The 26,573-nt window shown below is 36.1% G+C and overlaps 1 protein-coding gene across 3 annotated transcripts; it reads right to left on the bottom strand.

Moving 5' to 3' along the window:
* Positions 1–751: 751 nt before the first annotated feature.
* elmod3 (ELMO/CED-12 domain containing 3) lies at positions 752–23,793 on the bottom strand. Of its 3 annotated transcripts, none has more exons than XM_073819443.1 (13): positions 23,733–23,793; positions 21,973–22,625; positions 15,701–15,772; positions 15,520–15,600; positions 15,365–15,434; positions 15,173–15,235; positions 13,083–13,171; positions 12,860–12,983; positions 11,581–11,703; positions 9,846–9,976; positions 9,692–9,768; positions 9,374–9,501; positions 752–4,375 (listed from the first exon to the last, which is right to left on the bottom strand). In XM_073819443.1, the coding sequence occupies exons 2-13, from the start codon at positions 22,006–22,008 to the stop codon at positions 4,131–4,133; spliced, it is 1,239 nt and encodes a 412-aa protein (XP_073675544.1). In that variant the 5' UTR covers positions 22,009–22,625; positions 23,733–23,793; the 3' UTR covers positions 752–4,130. The 3 variants fall into 3 exon arrangements, with proteins under 3 accessions (XP_073675544.1, XP_073675546.1, XP_073675545.1); XM_073819445.1 differs by lacking the exon at positions 23,733–23,793 and adding an exon at positions 23,501–23,620; XM_073819444.1 differs by lacking the exon at positions 23,733–23,793 and adding an exon at positions 23,339–23,480.
* Positions 23,794–26,573: the final 2,780 nt, after the last annotated feature.

Below are 26,573 nucleotides of genomic sequence, written 5' to 3' on the forward strand. Positions count from 1 at the left end.
TGTAAGGTAGACATTGGCACAATTATGCAAGTATTTTGGGACTGCGACAAAATCAAATTGTACTGGAAAGATCTGAGGTGTTCTGGCACATTTGTTCCTCTCTCTGGAACTTTTTTGAGGGTACTCCGTGAATATATGTCTTTCTGAATTTTGTTTAGAATTTCCTTTTATTTTTGTCTTTGCTTCTAAGCATTTGTATGCATTTGAATGTCTAACAAAAAATGCTGTACTTGTTGTTACGAGATACCAGTACCACTGTTGTTTTATTGAAAAATTAAATAAAAAAAATTAGGTCAAACGCCCTTTACAAAAAAAGGTAAAAGAGCATGAAATGGGAGTTTTTCGACATACCCCAACTGTCTTGAATGGGAATACACAGTACGCATTGTAGAGCTAGCCAAGACAAGCATTTGAGATTCAAAAGTATATAAATTTATATATTTTTAAAAAATGACCATCGTTTCACTAGATAAGAAGGTTATTTCCTGCCTAGGATTGTTTAGAGCCCTTAGAAGCAGCATTGAAACTGCATTTTGGAAGTTTTAACTCACGGGCACCATAGAAGTCCACTATATGGAGAGAAATCCTGAAATGCTTTCCACAAAAAACGGCATTTCTTAATGACTGAAGAAAAAAGACATGAACGTCTTGGATGACAGGGTGAGTACATTATCTGTACATTTTTGCTCTGGAAGTGAACTACTCCTTTAACACTAAAGCACATGCAAGGAATTACAAATGTAACACTTAGAATTTTTTAAGTTGCATTTATTTATTACTCTTCATACGATACATCACTGTACCACCGCATATATTCTGAAATATATTTTCATTATAAAATAGGGATTCTACAATCAAGGTTCAGATATAATAAAATGCTCTGAAGGATCATAACAGACAATAACGATGCATCTTTAAATGAAGTGCAGGATATTTTGGACCGTACTTTGATTCCGGCAACTCAACGAATCAGATTTGACATGTGGGTTTGTGTTTTCCCCAGAAATGCATTTCAGCTCTGTGGGCCGGATAGATGAAGTATCGTGGAATGCTTTCATCTGAAATCAAAACAGAGAGATTCTAACATTTAAGGACGGCAAGATCTCCCGTTTAAAAATCGACCTCCGAACCAGCTTCAAACCCACAAATGTTCCTTTTGGTCCGAACGAATATTGTAACATTGTGCCATAGTAGAGTGAATCGTTTTTGACATATTGTGACGTTGCAAAAAACCATTCACGAAAGCACAGCAAATACCAAAGGCCACAAAATCGTCTGATTTGCTTCGACGTCAAACCATTAAGATTGTTAAAAACATCCTCCAGCGAAGGTTCGGTTGCATTTCAGCGTGTAAGACTACGGTTTTCACAAACATGGGCTATAGAAATATATACTGTAGAAGTCAATATTTTGCAGTGCTGCATTAGTGTACATACATATACATACAGTACATTCCCAAGCTAGGTAGATTACTGCAAGAGACACCACACCATTTTGTGCTACGACATGGGATCATGGCTGTCCTCAATAAAACGTCTGCCCAGAAGAGATTTGTCTGAAGCCTGAGGTATGCATAATATGCCCCGGTAACAATCATACTGTTACAATCATATATTTTTGTTATATATATTTATATATATATACACACTCTTTAATAGTCATCTCACATACAGACCACCCTCTCCTTTTAAAACAAAACAAAACGGCAAAACAACCACTAAGCAACTAATTGTGCGCACATATACACAGAAAAGGTGCCACGGTCAGGGTTATGGATGATTGCTCAATTTGTACATTTGATTGTTCATAAGAAGTTTCGAGCTGGTAAGCAAGATAGAAACACTTTTTCGCACGACAGCATACTATTACAGATGTGGCCATTAATAATGCGCTCATTCATAGTGTTAACGTTGCTTTCAGCAGGTCAGTGTGAAAAACAAATGGCAGGGTATGAAACAACAGCACTGAATTCACTCAAGATATACAGACGGACTATGAAAGTGTTGAACCTGCTCCTCTAAACTAACACAAACCAGCCAAACTAGTAAATAACCCAGGAAAGGGTGATTTGCCTCTTGTATATAAACATTCTTTTTCCATCATGCTTTGCTCTTATTCAAGTTTATAAAATACTACTCTGCTTTATATAAAATTAAACTGGCTAAAGTGACAGGACTTCTAATATACATCCACTGAGTATTTATATTCATGTGTCGTTTAAGAAAATAAACTACAAAAGAATCAAACGAGAGCGTCAAATTAAAACCTGAAACATACAGAACGCACTGTACTCATATTGTACAACAACACTTTGGACTAGGTAACTTAGACAAACATATGCAACCATACCGAGTTAGATTAACAAGCTTTTTTAACAAGGAATTTAAAACAACGATTCCAGGATGCTACATCTCTAGCGCTACCTGACATGCTAACAAGACGAGAGTGCAGAATAGGGTTGCAAGGGGAGGGAAAGGCTTTCCCCATCAAGTTTTTTTCCAAATGTACAGTACGTCACCGTCAATTTACATGACTGCTGCAACCCTCACATCTTTATCGGACCTGGACTAGGGAGAACAAGACGCGAATGACAAAAACACATCAAATTCTCAGCTATTTTCTGCACTAACCTGGCAAATAAGGTATTCTGCGTTTTTTTTTTTTTTTTTTGCGTGTTCAAATCAACAAGTCTCACGAAGTACTTGACTACACTAGTCTCACGTCTATTTGACTGCTGTATGTTAGATGCAAGAAGTGATTCACTTTTTGCTACTGAAGTTTTCAACGTGTCTCATGCAACTCTGAAGGAAATAATTGTTAGGTTTACGTATAACATACAGCTTGAATGACCTGCAGCTTCCTGGCTAATGTTTTATTCAAGCCATGTCTTATAGACACAATTATTTCTAATAAGTTTAAACACTTCCTAAGTTTAAAGTGCTTCTGGGAGCTGTAACGATATAATCACCATCCAAGAGTTTAAAATACACTATCTATTCTCTCAGGACAAGATTGACAATACCAATAACATTTTTTTTCCAAAGTATTTCTGGCATAACAAGGTTTTGCAATATAAATTGGGGGCTCGGCCTGGACACCAGAAATTATTCAGGAAAAGTTTTACTTTGTGGGATCATCACTCTCGTCTACAACATGTTCACTTAAAACTGGAATGTACCTGCTATCATTAGAGAAAACAAGTAAGATTTGCTTCATGCAGACAAGCATAACAACACCTCCAAATATCACATTTAACTTTGACTGCTGCCTAATTTTAGCTCAAAGCTCAAACAGATAATTCAGTTAATAGTGAAGAGTCTGCAATGGTCAAAGTTAGTAACTGAACTGCAAAATATATACTCAAACATCCATACATTTTGGTCTACAGATTACTAAAATGCACTTTCCCCATAAAAAGACGCTCTTACTTTACAATTTCAGGCTCTTGTTGAACAGTTCCTGCCAACAGAAACAAGTCAGACTATCTTTGAACGATAGTGTGGCATTTATCTCTCTCTAAAGCGACGAATGAAATTAAAAACTTTGGCCTATTGAGGCTATTTCCATCCAATGTTTTGATACCTCATTCCTTTTTTCAACAGTGAAGCGTAAAGAGCCAACATCAATATAAACTCAGCCAACTTTCTTGAGCATTGACTCGGTCACAGTGAACGTGTTCAAATGACCACGAGGATCACAAGGCTTTCACTAGACTAGTCTCAATCAAATACGTGCCTAAACAGTCAGGCCATCACACACAGGAAGTCACTCTCACTCAATACCACAGTAGTGGGTAAGGTGCTGGCCGGCTTTTGCAACTGCACACCCATGAGGCCTGTAAACAAAGTCTCTTTCTTCCTGACAGCTTCAAAACAACCTGCTGCCACTGAGGCGGGTAATTCTGAGATTCTCCTTTTAAACTTGGCAACTAAATCTAGTCCTTTTCATAGAAGAGCCAATAGGTATTCTAAGAGAAACAAGACAGCCGATAGTTTTATACTTTTTAGCAACTACAGTTACAACATAGACTTGTCTCTGAGCATGAAAGGACAGAAAGGAAACAAAGAAACAGATAGAACGACAAAGTTAGAGCACGAGAGATAGTCGAGAGTGTACAAATCGAACGCCTCTCAGATGAGTCTCGCCTCGCCCTCCATCTCAGGTGGCAGCTCACACACTCCAGTGAAGTTCAGCTCTTTGCCCTCCTTCCCGCCCTGACTCCCTGCTCGAGACCCAGTGTCATCGGGTGAAGGGTTGCTATGCGATAGAGTGTCGGGGGACGTCCGGTGTCCTGTCCCAGCACGTCTCTCCTTCAGGTAGCCCTCGAGACGTTTGAGAATCTGCTTGGGGTTCTTCTTAGCGAAGAGCTCCACTTCTGTGCATCACAGAGCAGAAAGAGAAAAGGTCAGGTTCTCTTGTTTTCCACTAGATAAACTCTCATGTTAAACACAAAGCACTCAGTTCCCACCCACCTTCACATTTCAACTAGGGCTGCAAAGATTCACTTGCTTTCTAGATGCAATGTTTACAAATGTTGCCAATGCATGGATTTTTTAATAGTTTGGCTTTAATTGATTAATTGATCATTTATTTGAAGGGATAGTTCACCCAAAAATTCTGTCATTAGTTACTTACCCTAATGTTGTTCCAAACCCGTAAGACCTTTGGAAGACAAATTAAGATGTTTCTGATAAAATCCGAGAGCTTTCTGATGCTGTATTGACAGCAAGGGTACTGACACGTTCCCCAAAGGCCCAGAAAGGTAGTAAGGACATTGTTATAATAGTCCATGTGACATCAGTGGTTCAACTGTATTTTTATGAAACTACGAAAATCTTTTTTTGTGCACAAAAAAAAAAAAAAAAATTACAACTTCGTTCAACAATTTCTATTTTATTGATTTTCTTGAACATGGTCTTTCAGTTGCTGTCTATGCAGGGTCAGAAAGCTCTGGGATTTCTTTAAAAATACCTTAAGGTCTTACAGGTTTGGAATGAAATGAGGGTGAGTAATTGACAGAATTAGAATTTTTGGGTGAACTCTTTCTATAATAACTAAAACAAATTAATTGTTTTGTTTTACCTTTCAATATTATAAAACATATACACATTCAATTAGTGACATTCACTAATTAATGGAGTATTCGTGAGGCATTAGTTAATTAAACTATACTGAAGACTATTCAGTCTTTCATTTTACATTTAATTCAACTTCTGTAGTATTTCTTACATGACTACAACAAATATACAAATGAAAAATATACAAATGTTTTTCAGGTAGGTCATTATATTGACCTACCTGAAAAAACATTTGTATATTTTTCATTTGTATATTTGTTGTATTTGTAATAATTAAATCGAATGAATTGTTTTGTTTTAGTAAGTGATTGTTTTAAAAATGCTAAAAATGCAATGACATGCAAATCAGAAAAGAACCTTTCAATATTATAAAACATATAAACATTCAATAGCTGGGTTTCAGTCACGTGATTATGATGATGTGCGAAGGCGGGGCGATTTCAGATGGAGGGCAGGAAGCAAACATGGAGAATATACGTCTATGGAGGAAACCATTGCGGAGAGTCCGTATTGTATGAATTTAGAACCAGTTTCAAGAAATAGATACAAGGAGTTAGTAAACAGATTTGTTGGACATGACCCGTTCCTCATGAAGATGAGTGAGTTTTCGGTCGAACTTGAAGATTTGCCGACAGTTGAGTGCTTTTTTAGAAACGGTATACTTCCAGAAATACTGGGACAGCAAGTTACAAACTCACATGTGTAATGAAAGGATCCAGGCACTCTTGAAAGTGGGCTGTGTGATATTGCTGTTATATCAATACTGTTGTATGAGACAAGATTACATTTTGACTATTGTTATGAGTGTGGTCTTTGTGAGTTCTGTCTGTTGTGTAATATAAATGAAAACATTAAATGCCATTGATAGAAGACAGAATTATACATGGTGGTTTATTTACAAGATTAGATTTTTCAACAATTGTTATAATAAGAACATGGTGTGCAATAACAGATTAGAATCCATTAACAGACTCTGCTCCTCCCGACCACAGACGCACGTTAAAAATCCACTTTTTAGGGCGTTGTTCTGTGAGCTTTTTACATTTCTCACCTTTATGAGTGACAATCTTTGATACGCTGTAAAACCCCTTTCCCTTTTCTCGGTTTGAACGATTGGAGCAGCCGTAAACTACACAAAACACTGGCATTATTTCAGATGGCACTGGCAGATCCTCAGCTATTTCACTTCCTGCCCTCCATCTGAATTCCGTGCTCTCACGATACAGCAGCGTGACGTCACGTGAAACCAAACTATTAGTGACATTCACTGATTAATGGAGTCTTTGTAAGGTGTAAGTTAATTTAACTTCTGAAGACTATTCAGTGTTTCACTTTACATTTAATTATTTCTGTAGTATTTTGAATCCTACTGTTATATTGACTTACCTAAAAAACATTTGTATATTTTCCATTTGAATATTTGTTCTATTTGTATTGATCTGTTTTCTCATTCTTATTCGTTTTAACTTTAATTTAGTGTTAGAATTTGCTGTGCTAATTGTTCTGAAATTGCAAAAATTACTCTAGAATCAAAAACCTGATTCATGAATTGAATTGATTTGCTCTCTTCTGAAAGATTCACACTAATCTTAACATCTATTAAGTATGCAGCAACTTTTATCCTAATGAATGACAGTGTGAATAATGTGGAAGCTAGCCAATCAGAATAGAGGGCATTTACATGTAAAAGTCTTAAAGGTACAGTAACCAAAACCTTATTTAATTCAAAGGGTCAGCGAGAGTGGAAAGTGGTTTTGGTACAAACCTTTAGCATTAAACTCGCAAAGAAAATAGTTTTTTTTTTTGAGGAAAACATTTCAGGATTTTTCTCCATATAGTCAGGGATGCAAACAGAGGTATGGTCAAAAAGGAGTGAGATTATCGAAGCCCGTGCCCCCGCAGCAAATATCATATAATTACATTGCCACCAACCTCTGCCATCCAGGCCTCACCCTATACACACACAAAGTTCATTATATGAAAATACACAGATTCTGTGACATCAAAAATTTTACAGCCCTCATCCACTTTCTGCACTGTAAGTGGCTCTCATCAAATTCTCTCATTCTGCAAATGAAAAGTTGCATATTTTAGCCTTAGTGTAGCATAAAGCGACCTGACATCTATAATCAGGACGTCTGGATACCCTTTACCAGGGCTATTCAATTAGATTCATTTGAGGGCCGGATTATCGAACTAAAAATTTGAAGGGGGCCAAGGGGATGGGGGCCGTCCCGATCTCTTTCTAGGGAGGCCTATATAATTACATTGAAATGCATATTCCCTAAAATTAACTAATATTACCAACACCAGCATCTACAAAAGGTTAACATTAGTGCTGTCTTTCAATCAATAAAAATAAAAATCACACATTTTTCTGTAATTAATCATGATTAATCTCATATTTATATATTTATATTGTCATAATTTCACACTGAACCTCCAAATTAAGGTAGAAACAACATGAAGTATATTTTAAATGTGTGTTTAATGGCATCTTTTTACCAAGTAGCCTATTATTAATGAAGTATTGATATCAATACTGCTACTGGTGTCTCTATTAAATGAATTTTCTCTCAGTTTTACATATTAATTATGTCCATTTCAACATTACAGTATAATTGAAAGCCAATATTTTCAACATTTAATAGGCTCTGAAATATATAAAAACTTTGAATTTAGGTAATTTTAAAACGATCTTCACATAAACTATAAATTGTATATACATAAACTATACAGATTATTATTGCCATATACTGGCTATAATCGTGATTTTATGTATTTTAATTTGACATAAGTGTTTGTTTACCATAAAGTATATTTTGTCCATCAAAATAACATTAAAATTGGATCATAAGAGCTTTAAACTGATGAAAATGGTTGTGCAAAATGCTTGAAAGTCATTTAAAAGTGCTTAAATTTGTCTCTCAAAAGGTTGTACAAACCCTGAAATGAATACAGTAATAACATTCGACTATGCTTAAGTTGGTGTGACTTCTGGTTGTCTGACATAGCCTACATCAGCGCTGTTTATAACAGAATTCTGAGCAGAATTTGAATGATTCTCCCTAGATCTTGCAGCAACCTTAATTCATTCTGGGCGAATTCAAACACTTTTCACTGGATCTCGCAGCACTGTGCAGTTACAGTGTCGCAAAATCAACTTTGGTTCTCAAGTAAAGGCTGTTCTGAGCTCGGACAAGCGTGTTTGCGTTGCGGTCCTAGCTGATAAACGGTCCGCGCTGCGCAGCTCAAACGTGGCGCGCTTCAGTTTCTCGTTCGTTTTGTTTGCCGTTTTATGTTTCTCATTTGAATCAGAAATAGTAGCGCTTATGAGTTAAACAACGCGGTGGTTGCGCCAGTGCGACCGCTCACAAAATTTCGCCGCACAAAAAGTCTGGAGCCCTACAAGCGCTTGTCAAATCGGTCTCCGGTAGATTGTTGTTGTTCTTGGCTCTCTTGCTTTTTTTTGGCTGGCCCGGGCCAGTGTTGCCGCCTAGTGGACAAACTAATTAGTGCAAAAACACTCCAACGTACCCCCCCCCCCATCACCAAAAAAAACTCATCGGATCTGCACGATTCACACATGTCCCCCACACAGCCGTGAAAAAGGCGGCATCCGCCAAAAGGCGCGCCGTTTGCATCCCTGATATAGTGGACCTCAGTGGTGCTCAAAAGTTTGAAGGTCCTAACTACTGGTTCAATGCAGCTTCAAAGAGCTCTACACAATCCCAGCTGAGGAATAAGGGTCTTATTTAGCGAAACGATTGGCCATTTTCTTAAAAAAAAAAAAGTACTAAGTTAAAAAAGGTAGGGTATGAAAACTCCATCTCATTTTCTCCTCCCACTTCAAAATCGTCCAACATTGTTGTTTTATCTATTTTGTAAAGGGCGTTTGACTTTCTCTGCACATTTGCTGTGTACACAGGGTCAAAACTTTAAAATTACGTAATGCATAAGGCCAAGCTAGTGAGAGACAAGCATCTGTGGTTAAAAAAATATAGAAATTTTTTTTTTTCTTCAAAAATGACTGATAGTTTCACTAAATAAGACCTTTATTCCTTGGCTGGGATCGTGTAGAGCCCTTTGAAGCTGCATTGAAACTACAATTTGGACCTTTAACCCATTGGGTCCCACTGAAGTGCAAAATCCTGGAACGTTTTCCTCAAAAACCTTCATTTCTTTGCGACTGAAGAAAGATTTGCATCTTGGATGACATGTGAATTAGTGATTGGACAACCAACTATGCTGTATGTCACTCAAAAATACCATGCACAGTAACTAAAAAATGTCACCTTTGAGTACATGGCCAGAGTCAGAGATGGTTTTCTGCTGGCTCTTCCACAGCTGGTAGAGATGCAGGAACGTTGCAACATAAAAATCATTCAGCACGGCCACGACCTGTTGCCTTCGGTTACACTCCCTGTGTGACATCACAAAGCAACGAAATGTTTTATTGCCATGGAAACAACTTCAGTGGTTATGAAAGGCTACAGCAAACACAAACACAGCCGAATCATTTCAAAGCTTGACAATATGTAATTAGCACTGTCCAAAATAAACACCAATTAATGTTCAAAAGCTGCAGCTTCCTACACTGTGAGATGACTTACTTGGACAGCACCTCCTCCCTGAGAGCATGCAGGGCGATCCGCGTCATGTTGATTGACATCACACAGAAGGGAAAATTCTGCAGGTGATAAAAATGAAAATTAGCATTTTTTATAAGGCTGTAGTAAGTGTATGTTTGATTGGGTTTTGCATCACCTGGACTGGATGCTGAGAGAGTTTGTAGATTTCTCTAGCAAGTGGTAGTATCTCTGGGTCCATGACAAAGTAGAGAGTGTGCATCAGGCCCAGAAAACCAGTTCCTCTCAGATCTGTAGCAGGGTCCGAACCTGAAAGTAGTGTTAATTTCGTCAGACGAGACGAGACTAAATATGTTCGTCAACGACCTTTTTTTTCATGACTAAGACGAGACGATGACAAGACTGCACCACTGTCCAAAAACGCTGACTAAGACTAAATTAACATGCCTTATTGTTGACGAAAAAAGACGAGACGAAAATGTTTTGCATAAAATAAAAACTAAGATAAAATCTCTCTTCATTTTCGTCTACAATCGTCTCTGCTTTTTCATCAGCTGTTACGGCTTTAAAATATTCAAACTGCGCTTTGGCACGCTGGCTGGCGCTGAGCCAGAGACGGACGAGCTCTGCGCTTGTCATATAATCACAACTATGCAGTGTTTTTAACCACATAATGCTTATTTTAGGTTTCAGACATTTAAATACACATAAGTACTAGTAAAAGGAGACATTTAGAGTTTGTAAAATACACACATAGGTCTATGGAAGCAGCAAATAACAATCTATTCAAATATAATTTGCCGATGTGTTTTATTCATATCACATACACATAGGCTAAGTAACTAAAAAGTTCACTCTATTCCTCTTCTAGTTCACCAGCCACCTACTTGCATGTATTTCGGGAGAAACGGATGAATGTATATGTGCTGTAAATACGGCTGACAGGACTCTCTGAGTCTGAACGGCAGCGCGAACAAACATGGCCGCGCCCATCTCACATTACAGATTACGATCCAGATCATTTATATAGGGTTTTAAACGACGAAACATACTAATTCACACATATTTGTGAATCGGAATATTAGATAGTTCATGGCATGGTAAGCAAGTGTGTGAGTATTCTGGATAAAAAAGGAAAAACGAAATAAAAGCGATCTATCTGTCATACAGTGTTATTGTGTCTGTGTTGTGTCACGTGACAAGCTTGATGCGTCGCCATGGAAACAATAAGGACGAACGTTCTAAAATAACAGTCGCTTAAAAAAAACTCACTCTCAGGGGTCCGCTAGAATATTTTAAACTCACCACTGAAAGGGTTAATCATTTGTGAATGTGTCTCCTAAATCAGAAATTGAAAACCAGACACGTTTAACATTTGCATTCAACAAAAATCATTCAACAAGTGTATTTTGTCAGGTAATTATGACATTTAACCAATGTTTGAGATATGTGAAACACTTTTTTTACTGAAATGTGTATCAGTAATAATCTCAGTAATAATGTGTTATTTTAAAAAAAGACTACAATTTTTTGACTAAACCTAGACTAAAATATATTGAGTTCTTTTTTGACTAAAACTAGACTAAAATTAAAAGACTTTTAGTCGACTAAAACTTGACTAAGATACCTTGAGTTTTCTTTTGACTAAAACTAGACTAAAATGACGAGACTTTTAGTCAACAAAAACTTGACTAACAAAAAAAGATATGTGAATGACTAAATATGACTAAAACTAACAAGGACATTTGGCACAAGACTAAGACTAAGACTAAATTAAAAATAGGTGACGAAATTAACACTACCTGAAAGTATAAAAGACATGCAAAAACAAATATTACATACAGGTGACTTTCATGACATTGTGAAAATTGTTTTGTTTAGACACTTTTAGCATAGGTGCTTTTTTGAGGTACCTTGAAAGCCCACATTCTCCCAGTGTGGTCCATAACGAGGGCAGTCTGCTCGGGTACAGGTCAATTTCCTGTAGATGGTCTGGAGTACACGCATGTGAACTGGCTGGCCATTATCCAGAGAACCTACAGAATCACAAAACAAAGATGTCACATGTAAGATATAAGGCAGTTACTCAGCCCTCTGAACAACTTAAAGGGGTCATGAAATTGAAAAACAAAATGTCCTTTATATTTACACATCTACGAGGGTTAACTCTACAATAAAAAATACTGCAAATACAGTTGAGGTCAAAAGTTTTGATACACCTTGCAGAATGCAAAGTGTTAATTATTTTACTATAGTAAGATGGTTCATACAAAATCCATGTTATTTTTTTATTTAGTACTGACATGAATAAGATATTTCACATAAAAGAGGTTTACATAAAGTCCACAGGAGAAAATAAAATAGTAGTCAACATTTGAAGTGGATCAAAAAAGTTCAAAGTTGTCATAAGATTTGTTTTAGGACAATTTTGATGAAAGGTTTTGATCAACTTCAAATGTTTGTTTAGTGATAGTTGTTCATGAGTCCCTTGTTTGTCCTGAACAGACCACTCTTCTTCAGAAAAATCCTTCAGGTCCCACAAAATCTTTGGTTTTTCAGCATTTTTGTGTATTTGAACCCTTTCCAACAATGCCTGGATGATTTTGAGATCCATCTTTTCACACTGAGGACAACTGAGGGACTCATACGCAACTATTACAGAAGGTTGAAACGCTCACTGATGCTCCAGAAGGATGCATCCACAATGCATTAAGAGCTGGAGGTGAAAAATGATTGAATTTAAACATCAGGGGCAATTAAACAAAATACGAAAAATGTACACATCATTATTCTGTTCAAAAGTTTACACCGCTGGCTCTTAATGTATCGTTTTTCTCTCTGAAGCATCAGTGAGCGTTTGAACCTTCTGTAATAGTTACTGAGTCCCTCAGTTGTCCTTAATGTCAACAGATAGATCTCAAAATCATACAGTCATTGTTGGAAAGGGTTCAAATTCACAATAAATGTTGTATTACTAGCACTTCTTGTGTGTAAATTGGGGAAATCTGCTCATTGCTAATTTTATAAGGTAATCCCCATAAATACAATATAAAGATCTGAAATTGCATGTGCCTTTAACTAATTCATCAACACTGAAAAGCTATCCATTAGAAGTCTTACTAAAGAGATGAATAAAATCATTAAAACAAAGCATGTAGCTACTTGACTTGTCAAGTCATATGTTCTACTCACACTGGGCGATGGCAAACACTAAGTCTCTCTCCTCTACAAGGTCTTTGTGTAGCCGAGGAGGGCCGAACAGGAAATGGGTGATGGCGGCCAATCCAGTCCTGCGAATGGTGGGCTGAATATTCTTCTAATAGAAGAGAAGAGCAAGCATAAAACAAAGAGTCAATGACAACTACATTATTCTGCTGTATGAATGTAGTCAAAGTGTGCAGTTACTTAAACTCACAAGCAGATCTCCAAGATCAGTGGTCTGAAAATGCTGCAGAGCCTCATTGAAAGAGATCAGCGGTGATGGAGTGAGTTCCTCAGCAAGAACTATACAAGAGAAACACACGGTTTACTGTCAAATGACCACATACAATGACTATTAGCTTTGTAAACATGGTTCAGTCTAGAAAATCAGAATATAGCAATGCCCATTTCATAATAAACAACTGAAGGCTTGAGAAACGTAATGTTATTTCTGACTGGTTGTGTGGAACTGATCCTCAGCTAAGCCCTGCTGTCACATTTGCATGTTGCCTACCTGTTTGCACTTACTGCCTCTGTCAAACACAGAGCAATAAGCGTTCATACTGAGTGAATTACCTTAAAGGAGAAGTTCACATTCAGAACAAAAATGTACAGATAATTTACTCACCCCCTTGTCATCCAAGATGTTCATGTCTTTCTTTCTTTAATCATTTTTGAGGAAAAACGAAAAAACTCCCATCTCATTTTCAAACTTTAACTTCAAAGTCTACGTCGCTGTTTTACTTTTTTTTGTAAAAGGCTTTTAATCTTCTTTGCACGTTCACTTTGTAAACACTTGGTCAGTAGTTCTGCAGTGATGCAGGATGCATTTGAGGTTAAAAAGTATATAAATTGTCAATTTTTTAGAAAATAACCAATCGTTTTGCTAGGTAAGACCCTTCTTTCTTGGCTGGGATCGTTTACAGCCCTTTGAAGCTGCATTTAAACTGCATTTTGAAAGTTCAAACTCCATAGAAGTCCACTATATGGAGAGAAATCCTGAAATGCTTTCCTCAAAAAACTATTTCTATACGACTGAAGAAAGGAAGACATGAACATCCTGGATGACAAGAGGGAGAGAAAATTACCTGTAAATTTTTGTTCTGGAACTGAACTTCTCCTTTATTAAAGCATTAACCATGTGTTTGCATTGGGTAATTATATAGCTGTCAAAAAGGTTCTGAACATGTTAAAATTTGTTCAAACCATTTGAAAATTTTGAACAAACATAGATGAAACAGTATTTCTGAAAACTATAGCATTTTTTATTTTGTGAAGCCGTTCCATATTTCAAAATTACAAATGTCTTAATTTTTGACAGGTCTACCATTACTGCAGATATTATCTTAAGAACCATTACTTTTTCAGTACATCCTTAGAACTATCACAATATAAATGACTTACATCGTACTTAGTATATTACTTTTTCTGACTTAAGTATTCTTAGTTAAGAACATGGGTTGGAGCTCTTAATTTTGAACTGTCAAAGTGCATTAGATAAAGATTTTTGTTCATTTTAATGTTAAATTCTTTAATTCGTCTTTAAATATCGCAATAAATATACCATTGACTTCATATCGAGGTATTATCGTACCATGAGATTTTGAATATCAACATCTCTAAATTCTACACAAGAGACATTTTTTTTCACACAATATGAGATGCAGTATGATGACACAGTTTTTCTGTGCCATTTTGACTGACAGGATATAATTGGCACTGATCCTTGGCTGTTTTTAAACAATCATCTGATACAGATCATTGGCCAATTGGTGCATCCCTAATATTAAATTAGTATCACTAAGTTTTAAACTCTAAATCTCTAACTCTTGCTATTTAATTATTCATTCAGTCCAAACTGCTCAACATACAAACTCAGTTTTCGATTGCCTAAACAGAAAATCTCAGTTTCAGAGCAGTTTATGGTTTAGTTTATAAAGAGGTCTGGTATTTAATGACATCTAATTCACTGAAATCTATTAGGGAAGAGATATTCTGTGGGGGCCTTAACATAAAATCTCCTCCACTTTCAACACATATAATTTATAAGTGAACTGCTGTCTAAAATATAGTAATTGTGCTGTAAAATCATCGCCCATTTGTTGCCCACATATCTCATCAAGAGATGCCGATGCTCCAGATTGTATCTGACAGTGATCAGGTTTCGTAATGTATCTATTTTAGCCAAGGAGGTGATGCCATCTCTCCAGGGTAGGGGCGCATGCTTAGTCACGGTGACGTAATGTGCTCAGTATCCAGGCTGACAGGACATTGTTTCCATGGTGACAAGGTAATTGGTCTCACCTGGTTGGATGCTCTCCAGGGCATCCCACTCCTCTTGTGCTTGCTCCACCTCCAAACTCACCTCTAGACAGACAAAAATCACACACACACACACACACACACACACACACACACACACACACGCCGCTTTTGAACTGTTGAACTACTGACATCATTCTGTGTAGCAATGCTTCTGAGTGATGAAGTATTTACCTTCTGTTTTAGTCTGATTGCCTCCTGCTGCCAGAGACTGTAGGAGCCCATTCTGTTTCAGTGCTGAGATCTACAAAACCACAAGTTCACACCATTACCATTGCTATTCAAACAAGGAACACAGAACATCGTGTGACTTTATGTGGAATACTCACTGGGACAGCTTTGAGATAAGGGTTGCCATTCACATTGCCATTGTCTTTGATGCCATTACCTGGAGTCAGTCCATTTAGGATCTATAAAAAAATCCAAAACACATCAACAGGAAGCAACCGCGATGCATGCAGATATTCACAAGACCGGGATTCATTGAATATATTTAGCACAGTTTCTCACAGTTGTGCATTTGGAGTGGCCATTGGTTAGATCCTCTGTCTGTTTACACTCTTGTGGAAAACCATTCAAGCCCTAAATGGAAGAAATCAAAAAAATGCACATAAAATATATATCTCAAAATATCTGTATTGCTAACATTATTCCTTTTCTTATGTTTTTGCATTTTTATGTATAACAATGCACCACATCTACCAAATTTCAAAAGGAAAGGAAATGTCTATTTAGTACAGTGCTTATAATTTAGACTAGATCTCCCTGGTCAGTGTAGTTGCCATGTTGTAAAATTCCCTCTGTGCTGTTAGTTCCCAGAGTAAAACAAAGAGAGGAGGTGTAAAGGATGGTATAGCAACTGTGTCATACCTGTTAGGAAATTTACAATGCAGCTTCAAATGTTTTTAATATGCATGCCCTGTTATTACAAAATAGAAAACAGTTTTCTCTTCATTCCATAATCTCGGAGTCTAAAAACTCCTCCAAAAAAGTCCTTATGAGAACTAAAAAAAAAACTATAAAATGTATAAAATTAGCAGTGCAGATTAGAGGTGTCACAACATATTATTGATAACTATGATATTTTAAAAAATGAATACGGGTATCATATTACGCATATAATAATATTGTAAATATTCCAGAGCCAGTAACTATTGTAGGGTTCTATGATTTTTGCGATGTGGGAAACGTGGATTAAATTGCGGAATCCAGTCATAAAAATGGGATTCACTGTATAAAGTGGAATGTCATGGAATTCGCCAAATTTTGGGTGAATAAATCAAAAGTAGGTCAGTACACTTAAATCAAAACGCGATATGGACTACTAGCGTCTGTGAATATTAAGATGCAAAAATACAATTTAAATATAAATCCAGAGTATGTGATGCTCTTCAGTAAAATATGAGTACACAAACACATAAATAATCTCTAAAACTGCTCTGAGAGTCACTTACTGAGCATTTTACCACTCCTATAAAAAAAAATATCTTGATTATTAAAACATTATTTTTAAGGAATATTAACCAGAACAATTATTTAAAAATAAGTTTGTGTAAATTTTATTGTTTTTATTAATTAGATTGCTTTTTGTTTTTTTATTTAACCATTAAAAAAAAGAGTCTAGAAAAATTTAGACTGGAACAATGGAATCCAGAAAAATTCAAATGGAAAAAAAATGAATTTGGAAAAAAATTAAACGTAATTTGAGTAAAAATAAAACAGATTTCATAGGGCCCTACTATTGGGTTGACACTCCAACATACTAGGTAGTGTTACTGCACCTTAAAGGGATAGTTCACCCACAGTAAACATCAAATTTTCATTTTTGTGTGAATTATCCCTGTTACCAGCCATCATTAAAAAATAAATAAATAACAATATGCACTACATAGCTACTATTGCGGCACAAAATCATGTCAGATGAGAGACCTGCACCGAATATGTGAGTTCCATAAAAAGGCTTGTTATTAGACCAGTGTTTCCCAACCTTGTTCCTGAAGTACACATTCTGGAGGTCTCTCTTATCTGAAGCATCCATTTCAGGGTTTAGAATCTCTACTAACAAGCTTAGTTGATTCAAGTGTATTTGATTAGAAAAAGTTTAAAAATGTGTACAGTTGGTGTGTGTCCAGGAACACAGTGTTAGGCGGCCTAGTCTGGAGAAAGTGTTGATTAATAGTGAGTTCTTTTTGTATGTTTTTTTTTTTTTTGCAATTTTTCCAAATATATTAACAAACTCTCTCTATCCCCACGCCTCTACAAAAATATTCTGAGCGTGACTCAGACCAAAACAGAGAAATCACAAAATAAACAAAGTTAAAAAATAATTTGACTGATAGCATTATTTAATTTTCAAATGTTTTATAGATATTGCAATAACATTGTTTTATTTTGACAACGATAGCTGTGTAATGAAAACCTGATATTGCGACAGCCCTAGTTAAGATCATTTAGGCTTGAACTGAAATTTTAAATATTTTTAACTGCAGACTTCAGTATCTGAAACTCTACAGCAGGACTTCTCCAAACAGGTGTTTCCGAACTGCTGTGGGTTTGCGAGTTCATGAAAAGCTAATATTAACTACATCGGATAGGGTTTCTTTCATTTAAAAACAATTGCCTAATTTTTTTTTTTTTTTTTTTGACATTGCTGTTATCTCGAACTTGTAACAAATCCACACATTTTTCCAATCATATATATGCATACAGGGAAGAAGAGAGATTGTTAAATAAAGTTGTTATTTTTGTTTTCTTTGTGCACAAGAAGTATTCTCACAGCTTTATAAAATTACAGTTTAACCACTGATGTCACATGGACTATTTGAACAATGTCCTTACTAGTGTTGTCACGATACTGGAATTTCTAGCTTCGATACGATACCTTGAAAAATATCGATATTCGATACTATTTTCGATACCACAGAGAAAAAAACTGCCACAATATTAATTTAAAATTTCTTTTTTGATTTAAAGATAAATATAGTCTAGAACATGACAATGATGTATATGCATATGTACACTGCTACAGCCCTGTTCAGCCTCTTAGCTTCATTTGAGTTTGAGCTTCAAACTTTATTTGCTGTTCAAATACAACTGGTAGTGTAGGTCGTAAACTTTTTCTTTTTAGACCACACAATTAACTAAACTATCTAACTAATCTTAGAACTTAAGTTAATGGTAAAAGACATTTGTTAGCTAACATGAATAAACAATGAAAAATACTTTCAAAACATTTATTAATCTTAGTTAAAAATTAATTTAATCTATAATTTACTAATACATTAACCAATTAAAATCCAAAGTTCTATCTGTTAATATTTTTTATTGGACCGTGCTAACATGATCCGTTGTATTTTTATTACCTACCATTATCAAAGATTCAAATATTCTGTAACAAATGCATTGCTCATCGTTCATAAATGCTGGTTAATACATTAACATTATTTGACGAACAGATTTTAATGCCGGATTCATAATCAACGATCCATGCAAGCAAACATGCGTGCATCACACACGAAAACAATGCTCAGTTGCTCACTGGATAGACATTTAGACAAATCACACAATTTAAGCAATGTTTTTTTTTAAAATAAAGTTAAATAAGCGCCGTTAATTTACATTTGACCGCAGTTAAAGTATTTACTCGTCTAAGATTCCTCAATCTGTTTATATTAACGAACTACGGTAAAAAAAAAAAAAAAAAATGGGACAACACTCATATCAGCAACAATAATAGGCAATCTTATTTAATGATTCAGTAATGTTAAAATGAGCACAGTTCTTCTTTATATAGATATGGGTGTCTGTCTTTCAGGTGTTTTGCGAAATTAGTGGTGTTAGCGCCTTTTGTTAGCACTGCTCTGTAGCAACTCTTACATATTGGCTTGCTTGTGTACTTCGGCTTTCCATGTTCGTTTGTTTCATATCCGAAATATTTCCAGATAGCACTCCTGCTGTGCTCTTCATCAAACAAAGCCGGTCGCGGGGGCGCCGCACTCTCCTTTCTATTCGCTTCACTTGAATGAGACGAGACAGGCACCGCGGTCACGCGTCTTTGTGTAGAAGTGAAAGTGACAGCTCGGCTAGTATCGATACTTCGGGAAATTAGTATTGGTATCGTTCGGATATTTCAGTATCGATATTTATCGACATATCGATATTTTTGACAACACTAGTCCTTACTACCTTTCTGGGCCTTGAACGTGTCAGTTGCATTGCTGTCTATGCAGGGTCAGAAAGTTTGCGAATTTCATTAAAAATATCTTAATATCTACAACCCCAATTCCAGAAACATTGGAATGCTTCTTGAAATGTCATAAAATCAAGAATATGTTATCTGTTCATTCTCTTTAAACTTTATTTGATTGACTAGAGTACAAAGAAAAAATTTCCAATGTTTTCAGTGACCAACTTTTATTTTGTAAATATAACCAAATTTTGATTTTCATGGCTGAAACACTTCAAAAAAATGTTGAGAAATAAAAGTCAAAAGGTTATAGAATATCCAAATTAAACAGTTTTGAAACAGTTCACAGTAAGCAGGTGAAATGGAAATAGGTGAGGATATCATGTTTGGGTATGAAAGGAGCATTTCAGTCTTTGCAAGCAAAGTTGAGTCATGTCTCATCACTTTGGGCCAAGTTTAATAACAAAAGTGTCAAACAAATCAAAAATCACATTTCTTAATAGAAAATCACAAAGAATTTAGGCATTTCATCAACTACCACACATAATTTAGTGAAAAGATTCAAGGAATCCAGAGAAATGTCAGTCTGTAGGGCAAGGCAAGACACCTCAGGTGAATGTGCATGACCTTTGAGCCCTCAGATGGCATTGCATAAGAAACCGCCATTCTGCAGTGTTAAAAGTAGCTAAGTGGACTCAGTGGTACCTGGGAAAACTGCTGTCACTTAACACATTCAACAGCTGCATCAATAAATGCAACCTGAATTTCTGTTACTCTAGCAGTAAGATATACATCAGTTCTAAGCAGTGATGCCATGGGGCCTAGAGCTCAGATAGTCAAAAAGATTATGGAAATGTGTGCTGTGGTCAGACGAGTCCATGTTTTAGCTTTTAGTCAAGTTCTCAGTATCAAAAACCAAAGGGACTATCCAGACTTTCATCAGCTACAGATGCAAAAGCAAATGACTGTCATGATATGGGGTGCAGCAGAGCAAACGGCATTAGTGACTGGAATATGTGCGAAGGTACATGAAATGAAGGCATGTATTGGGATTGTACAGACTCACACACTGCCATCAAGATGACATCTTTCATGGGATGTCATGTCCATGGTTATTAGATCAAGACAATGCCAGGTCTCATTCTGCATGTGCTACAACAGCGTGGTTTCGTAGACACAGACTGAATGTGCTAGACTAGCCTGTTTGCAGTCCAGATCTGTCTCCTATTGAAAATGTATGACCAGTCATGAAAAGGAGAATCAGACAACGACGATCACAGACTGCTGAGCATCTCAAGTTTTTTTACCAAGCCAGATTGGTACAGTTTTGCTAGCAAAACTTGAAGTATTAGTATCCTCTGTTCCAAAACAATTAAACATTGTAATTAAAAGGAAAGTTAATGTGGCATATTGTTAAACATGCCTCTGTCCCAACTTTTTTGAAGTGTGTTGCAGCCATAAAAATCTAAATTTGGTATATTTACAAATAAAAATTAAAATTAAAAGTTGAAAACATTGGAAAATTTCTCTTTGTACTTTAGTCAATTAAATAAAGGTTAGAGACAATGAACAGATAACATATTCTTGATTTTATGGCATTTCAAGAAACGTCCCAACTTTTCTGGAACTGAGGATGTATAATATACTAAAACTTAGTTCCGAAGATGGATAAAGTTGAGCGGCATGGGGGTGAGAATGACAGAATTTTCATTTTTGAGGGAACTGTGCCTTTAAGGGCTACCAGGATTCAATTTACTGTTACACATGTTTTCTTTCTCAGCTGTTTGTTTTAAGACATACTGTGTTCACATGGATATTTGCAAAGAAGGACATTTTGACATTTGTGTATTTAACTGTTTAAGGATTATAAAGTGGAAAAAAAAACCCTCTATGAGCACCGTGTTCATGTGCACACCTCTCTGACAGCACTTAGACAATGCATATAGCCAAATGAGTTCCCAATGCTGATTGCAAATTATGTTTTATGATATAATTTAGCAATATCACACAAGCAAACGGGCCATTTTCCAGAATATCAGTGATGGGTGCTGATCACAAATTTTACACAACAGTTCCAAAACAAGTTAATATTGAGCGGCTTACATTTTACTTACATTTCTTTTTTGTTTTGCCAACAAAAATAGTTCAAAAGCTGGATCATAACGTTCCTGAATGAATCAGTTTTAAACAAATCATTCATTCACTGGATGAATGATTTAATAATCCATTCACAAAGACAATCCCTTGCATTGTTTCTAAATGAATGAGCCGTTCTGAATGAATTGGCAGATTTAGTGTCATATTTATTCATCCATAACAGGCCTAAACCAGCCAAGGCATCAGCACAAAAACACACTCAGTAAAACATAATTTTAATTAGCATTATCAAAAAACAAAGAGAGATTTTTTTTTATCAATATCGCACAGCCCTAGAAGCAGCAGGACACCAAAAGTACAAATTTGCCATTCATTTAATCTCACTGCTGTCTAGACGAACAGCTGAGATGTTAGGCAGATCTAATTTGTGATTTTTTTTTTAAACCTGTGGGAGCGTAATGCAGTATAGTAGCACTCTAGGTAGGGATGTCATACATACCTCTGTATGTACTGCGACTGCAACAACCCCTTCCATGACATGAGTCCACTGTCTCGCTGTCCCCCTACTGTCCACCCATCCAGTGGACTAGGCCAACTGTAAACACTGCCCACTGGACACACATGGTTCAGAGCACTTTTAACGCTTTCAGAAGCACCTGCTCCCGGTCCTACAAGCGTTGGATGTAGACTAAAACAGCAGAAGAGCTTTCAGTAGTGCATCGTTCAACTGCGCCGCTTCTGATTCAGAGAGGGGATGGCAGAAACAGAGTTGGGCCGAGGAGCAGAAGCATAATTTTGAGTAACAGGCCTGAGGATCGTGCAGCAAGTTGTGAATCGTGATGGATTTCTCAAGTCCGTCGAGTGCTAATTGTAGCAGGCCTGTGCGACGTCAATGACCGAGCGCTATGTCCACTTATCTGAGCATTGCAAATGAAGTAAAAATCTGAAAGAGATTGGGTACAGTAGTGACGAAGCTGTCAGTGCCTCTGTTTCGAAGACAAAAAAAATCTCAGCGAAAGTTCAGACTTGGAGGATCGGAGGCTTATCACAAGGGTCTCTCACTAAAAAGGGAGTTTACTGATGGCTTGAAGAAGAAAAGTCCCCATGGCCTTCCTCCAACAGCAACAGCTACAGCAACGTCCGAATGACTCTCTGTGGGATGCATAATCATTAAGTATTAGAATATGCAAATGCAATAATAATCACACTGTAATTAACACTCAAAAAAGCACATGCATTTACAATGCAAACATCAACACAGGCATGCATGCACTCTTTCCAGCTTTCATGCACAGAAAATCGGCATCCGAAATGCATGACGTCATCTGATCAAGACCGCATCCCTTTGAAATCGAAATAGATGGAGACCAACAATGCAAACGTCTATTTCCACGGATGAAAATGCAAACGCTGCCTTTCGTTTTGCATTGCCTTTAAGGTGCAGCCAGGCTTTATACGACGGATAACTGAATCTATTGCATTCATAAGCAGAGAAAAGGCTGAGAGGTGACGTCATCTATATCCTGACTCACAAAACCTCAACTAACTAAACATAATAATAAACATTAACGGCAGGCAACTCAAAAGACAAAGTATTAATCGACAGTTAACGCTATTTGGGATCAGATATGCATCAGATATGATGCATCAGCTCCAAATGCGGCACAGCATGAATGTATGACAGCATCCAGCGAACTGTCAAACACCTTTACAAAAGATACATTAACCATTATATGGAGACATGACTGTTTTCATTTAGACGTATTTCACTTAAGCAAACGCAAACCCAGCTACATATAGTGAACACAAGAGATTTATCTAACGGCTAACAACAATAAAGACCAAGAGAAAACTGATCAACTTACTTAATAACAGTTATTTCTCCCACAAATAACGGTACATTTCAGCCCTCCTCCTCATTCCCTTCAAGTTAAATGAGCAACGCGAAACGCTCACGTTCACCTCAGCACTCAAAACCTGCCGTTACTGTAGTTATTTCTGCTTATAAAATTGTTATTTACTCTCACATTTCAGTCAGCGACTCCTGAAGCGTCTGTCTCTCGACCTGCTTGAGCTAAACTGCCTCAATCTTTTTGTACTCTCGTTTCTAGCTTAGCTAACTTACCTATAATTAGTCTTTTACGACACGGTATCCAGCGAAACGTGCAAACAATGTAGCGTTGGCTTTTTTGACTGCTAATTACGCGTTTCTATCGTTGCTAGAATGCTAGGTATTAAATATTAGTTGTAATTATTTACCTCAGTTTCTCTCCCTCCAATCTCGGCTTCCCTTCCCCCCCTTTCCACAGTAACTGAAAACCCCGACGCCTTGTGGGAATTGTGGTTCTTCTACTGTAAATAGACTTCCGGTACTGTAGGAGCCCTTTAGTCACTCGCTAAAATTTTTCGTTTTGTTTGTTTTGTTTTCTTGACATTTCATTGACAGCAGTATTCAATCTAAATCGACTTTGAATTCTTGTATAGTTGTGCCATTTGAAAAGATATTTTAAGTTTATGATATGTATTTAAATGCTATTTTAACAACAATAACTAAATAATTAAATAAACAAACAAACAAAGGCGTAGTTAATGATGAGTAAATGCTGTTGGCTCAAACAATGCAAATAGCCAAACACCTGGCTTTGGCAAACTCAGACTAATTTACTTTTTTACATATTTTTAAGATTCTAGATGGAATGTATTTACATTTTTACAACAGCAGCAATAACAACAATAATTTAGTAACCATAGTTTATGCTTAAATATGGAAATTAGTAAAAAAGAATGATGTGCATGGTAACTATGGAAGCTAGTAAATAAAGGTAAGGTTTTTTCTCGCAATTGCAAGTTTACATCTCACAATTCTGACTTTTTTTCTCAGTAATGCGAGTTTAGGCCTTTATATCACAATTCTAATATTATAACACACAATTGCGAGTAACTAAGTCAGAATTCTGAGATATGAACTCGCAATTCTGAGAACATATCAGTATTTCTTCACAAATTTTCACTTTTATTTCAGAATTGTGAGATATAAACTCACAATTGTGAGTTATAAAGTCAAAAAGTCTGAATTGCAAGATACAAACTCATGTTTGAGAGAAAAAAAGTCAGAATTGTGCAATATAAACTTGCAATTGCAAGTTTTAAAGTCAGAATTGTGAGACCTGAAGTCGCAATACTGAGAAATAGTCGCAATTCTGAAAAATAAAGTCAATATCAGTATTTTTACCCCTCAAAATTCGACTTTATAACTCACAATTGTATGTTTATATCTCACAATTGTGAAAAAAGTCAGAATTCCAAGAAAAAAGTCTGAATTGCGAGATACACACTTGTACTTGCGAGAAAAAAGTCAGAATTGTGACTTTATTTCTCGCAATTGTGAGTTTATATCAAGTAATTCTAAAGAAACTTGCACTCACTGATCTTAAAATTGTGATGCAATTGTGACTTTATAACTCACAACTGCAACTTTATATCTCACAATTCTGAAAAAAGTAAGAATTGCTAGAAAAAAGTCTGAATTGCGAAATACAAACTTGAGAAACAGTTTTTATATCGCAATTCTGACTTTATTTCTCACAATTGAGTTTATATCAAGTAATTCTGAGAAAAAAAAGTAAGAATTGCGAAATACATTTTTTGCATGAGGAAAAAATAACAATTGTGACTATACCTCGCAATTCTGACTTTGTAACTCACAAATGTGAGTTTATATCTCACAATTCTGAAATCAAGGAGTCAGAATTGCAAGAAAAAAGTCATGACTGCAAGATTCAAACTTGAGATACCGTTTTTATATCGTAATTCTGACTTTATTTATCACAACTGAGTTTATATCAAGCAATTCTGAGAAAAAAGTAACAATTGTGACTTTATATCTTACAATTCTGACTTTATAACTCGCAGTTGCAATTAGAGTTTATATCTAACAATTCCAAAAAAAACAAAAAACCAGAATTGCAGGGAAAAAGTCTGTTTTTGTTTCAGAATTGTGAGAAAAAAGTCTGAATTTGCGAGATAAAAACTCAAGATACGTTTTTTATCTCACAATTCTGACTTTATAACTCACAATTGCAAGTTTATATCTCAATTCTGAAAAAAGGTCAGAATTGTGAGAAAAAAGTCTGAATTTGCGAGATACAAACTTGTATTTGCGAGAAAAAAGTCAGAATTGTGAGATATAAACTAGAGATACAGTTTTTATATTGCAACTTTATTTCTCGCAATTGTGAGTTTATATCAAGTAATTCTGAGAAAAAAGTAACAATTGTGAGTTTATATCTCATAATTCTGAAAAAAGTCGGAATTGCGAGAAAAAAGTCAGAATTGCTTGATACAAACTTAAGATCCAGTTTTTACATTGCAATTCTGACTATTTGTGACTTTATATCTCGCAATTCTGACTTTATATAAAGCAAGTCTAAGAAAAAAGTTAGTTAAAATTTGTGAGATACAAACTCGTATCTGCAAGAAAAAAGTCAGAATTGATAGATACAAACTCGAGACAGTTTTTATAGCAATTCCGACTATTTCTAGCAATTGAGTTTATATTAAGTAATTCTGAGAAAAAAATAAGAATTGTGACTTTATATCTCGCAGAATTCTAAGAAAAAAGTCAGAACTGTGAATTTGTATCACGCAATTCTGTAAAAAAAAATCAGAAGTGAGATAAAACCTGTATGATTACTGTATGTTATGTAAGAATGACAAAGCGAGATAAAATAGAACTGACTAGCAATTAATAACCTGAGCTTGTATATACAATGATTGTCTAAGATAAAGAGGGTATTTGGATGCCTCGAGCCTAAAAACCAGCAGAGTTCTAATCCAGCTGGACCACTGTTTGCTGTTTAACAATATTTAACATGTGTCTTTCAGAAATGTCTCAAAACTGTGGAGGCAGAGGGGTCATTTGCACTACTTCTGCTTTGAAATTCATTAAAAATAATCAGAAATGGCCCACTGCGTCGGAAAATATGAAAAACATTAGAGAGGGGATTGCGGCCCGCCTTTGGCCGGGACATCAGCGTTTACCTCATTTCCTGCTTTGTGCAATGTTGGCTCAGTCGGACCTTCAAGGAGCTGAGAAGTTCC

This window comes from Garra rufa, chromosome 15, assembly GCF_049309525.1.
Source record: "Garra rufa chromosome 15, GarRuf1.0, whole genome shotgun sequence".
Taxonomy (NCBI): Eukaryota; Metazoa; Chordata; class Actinopteri; order Cypriniformes; family Cyprinidae; genus Garra; species Garra rufa.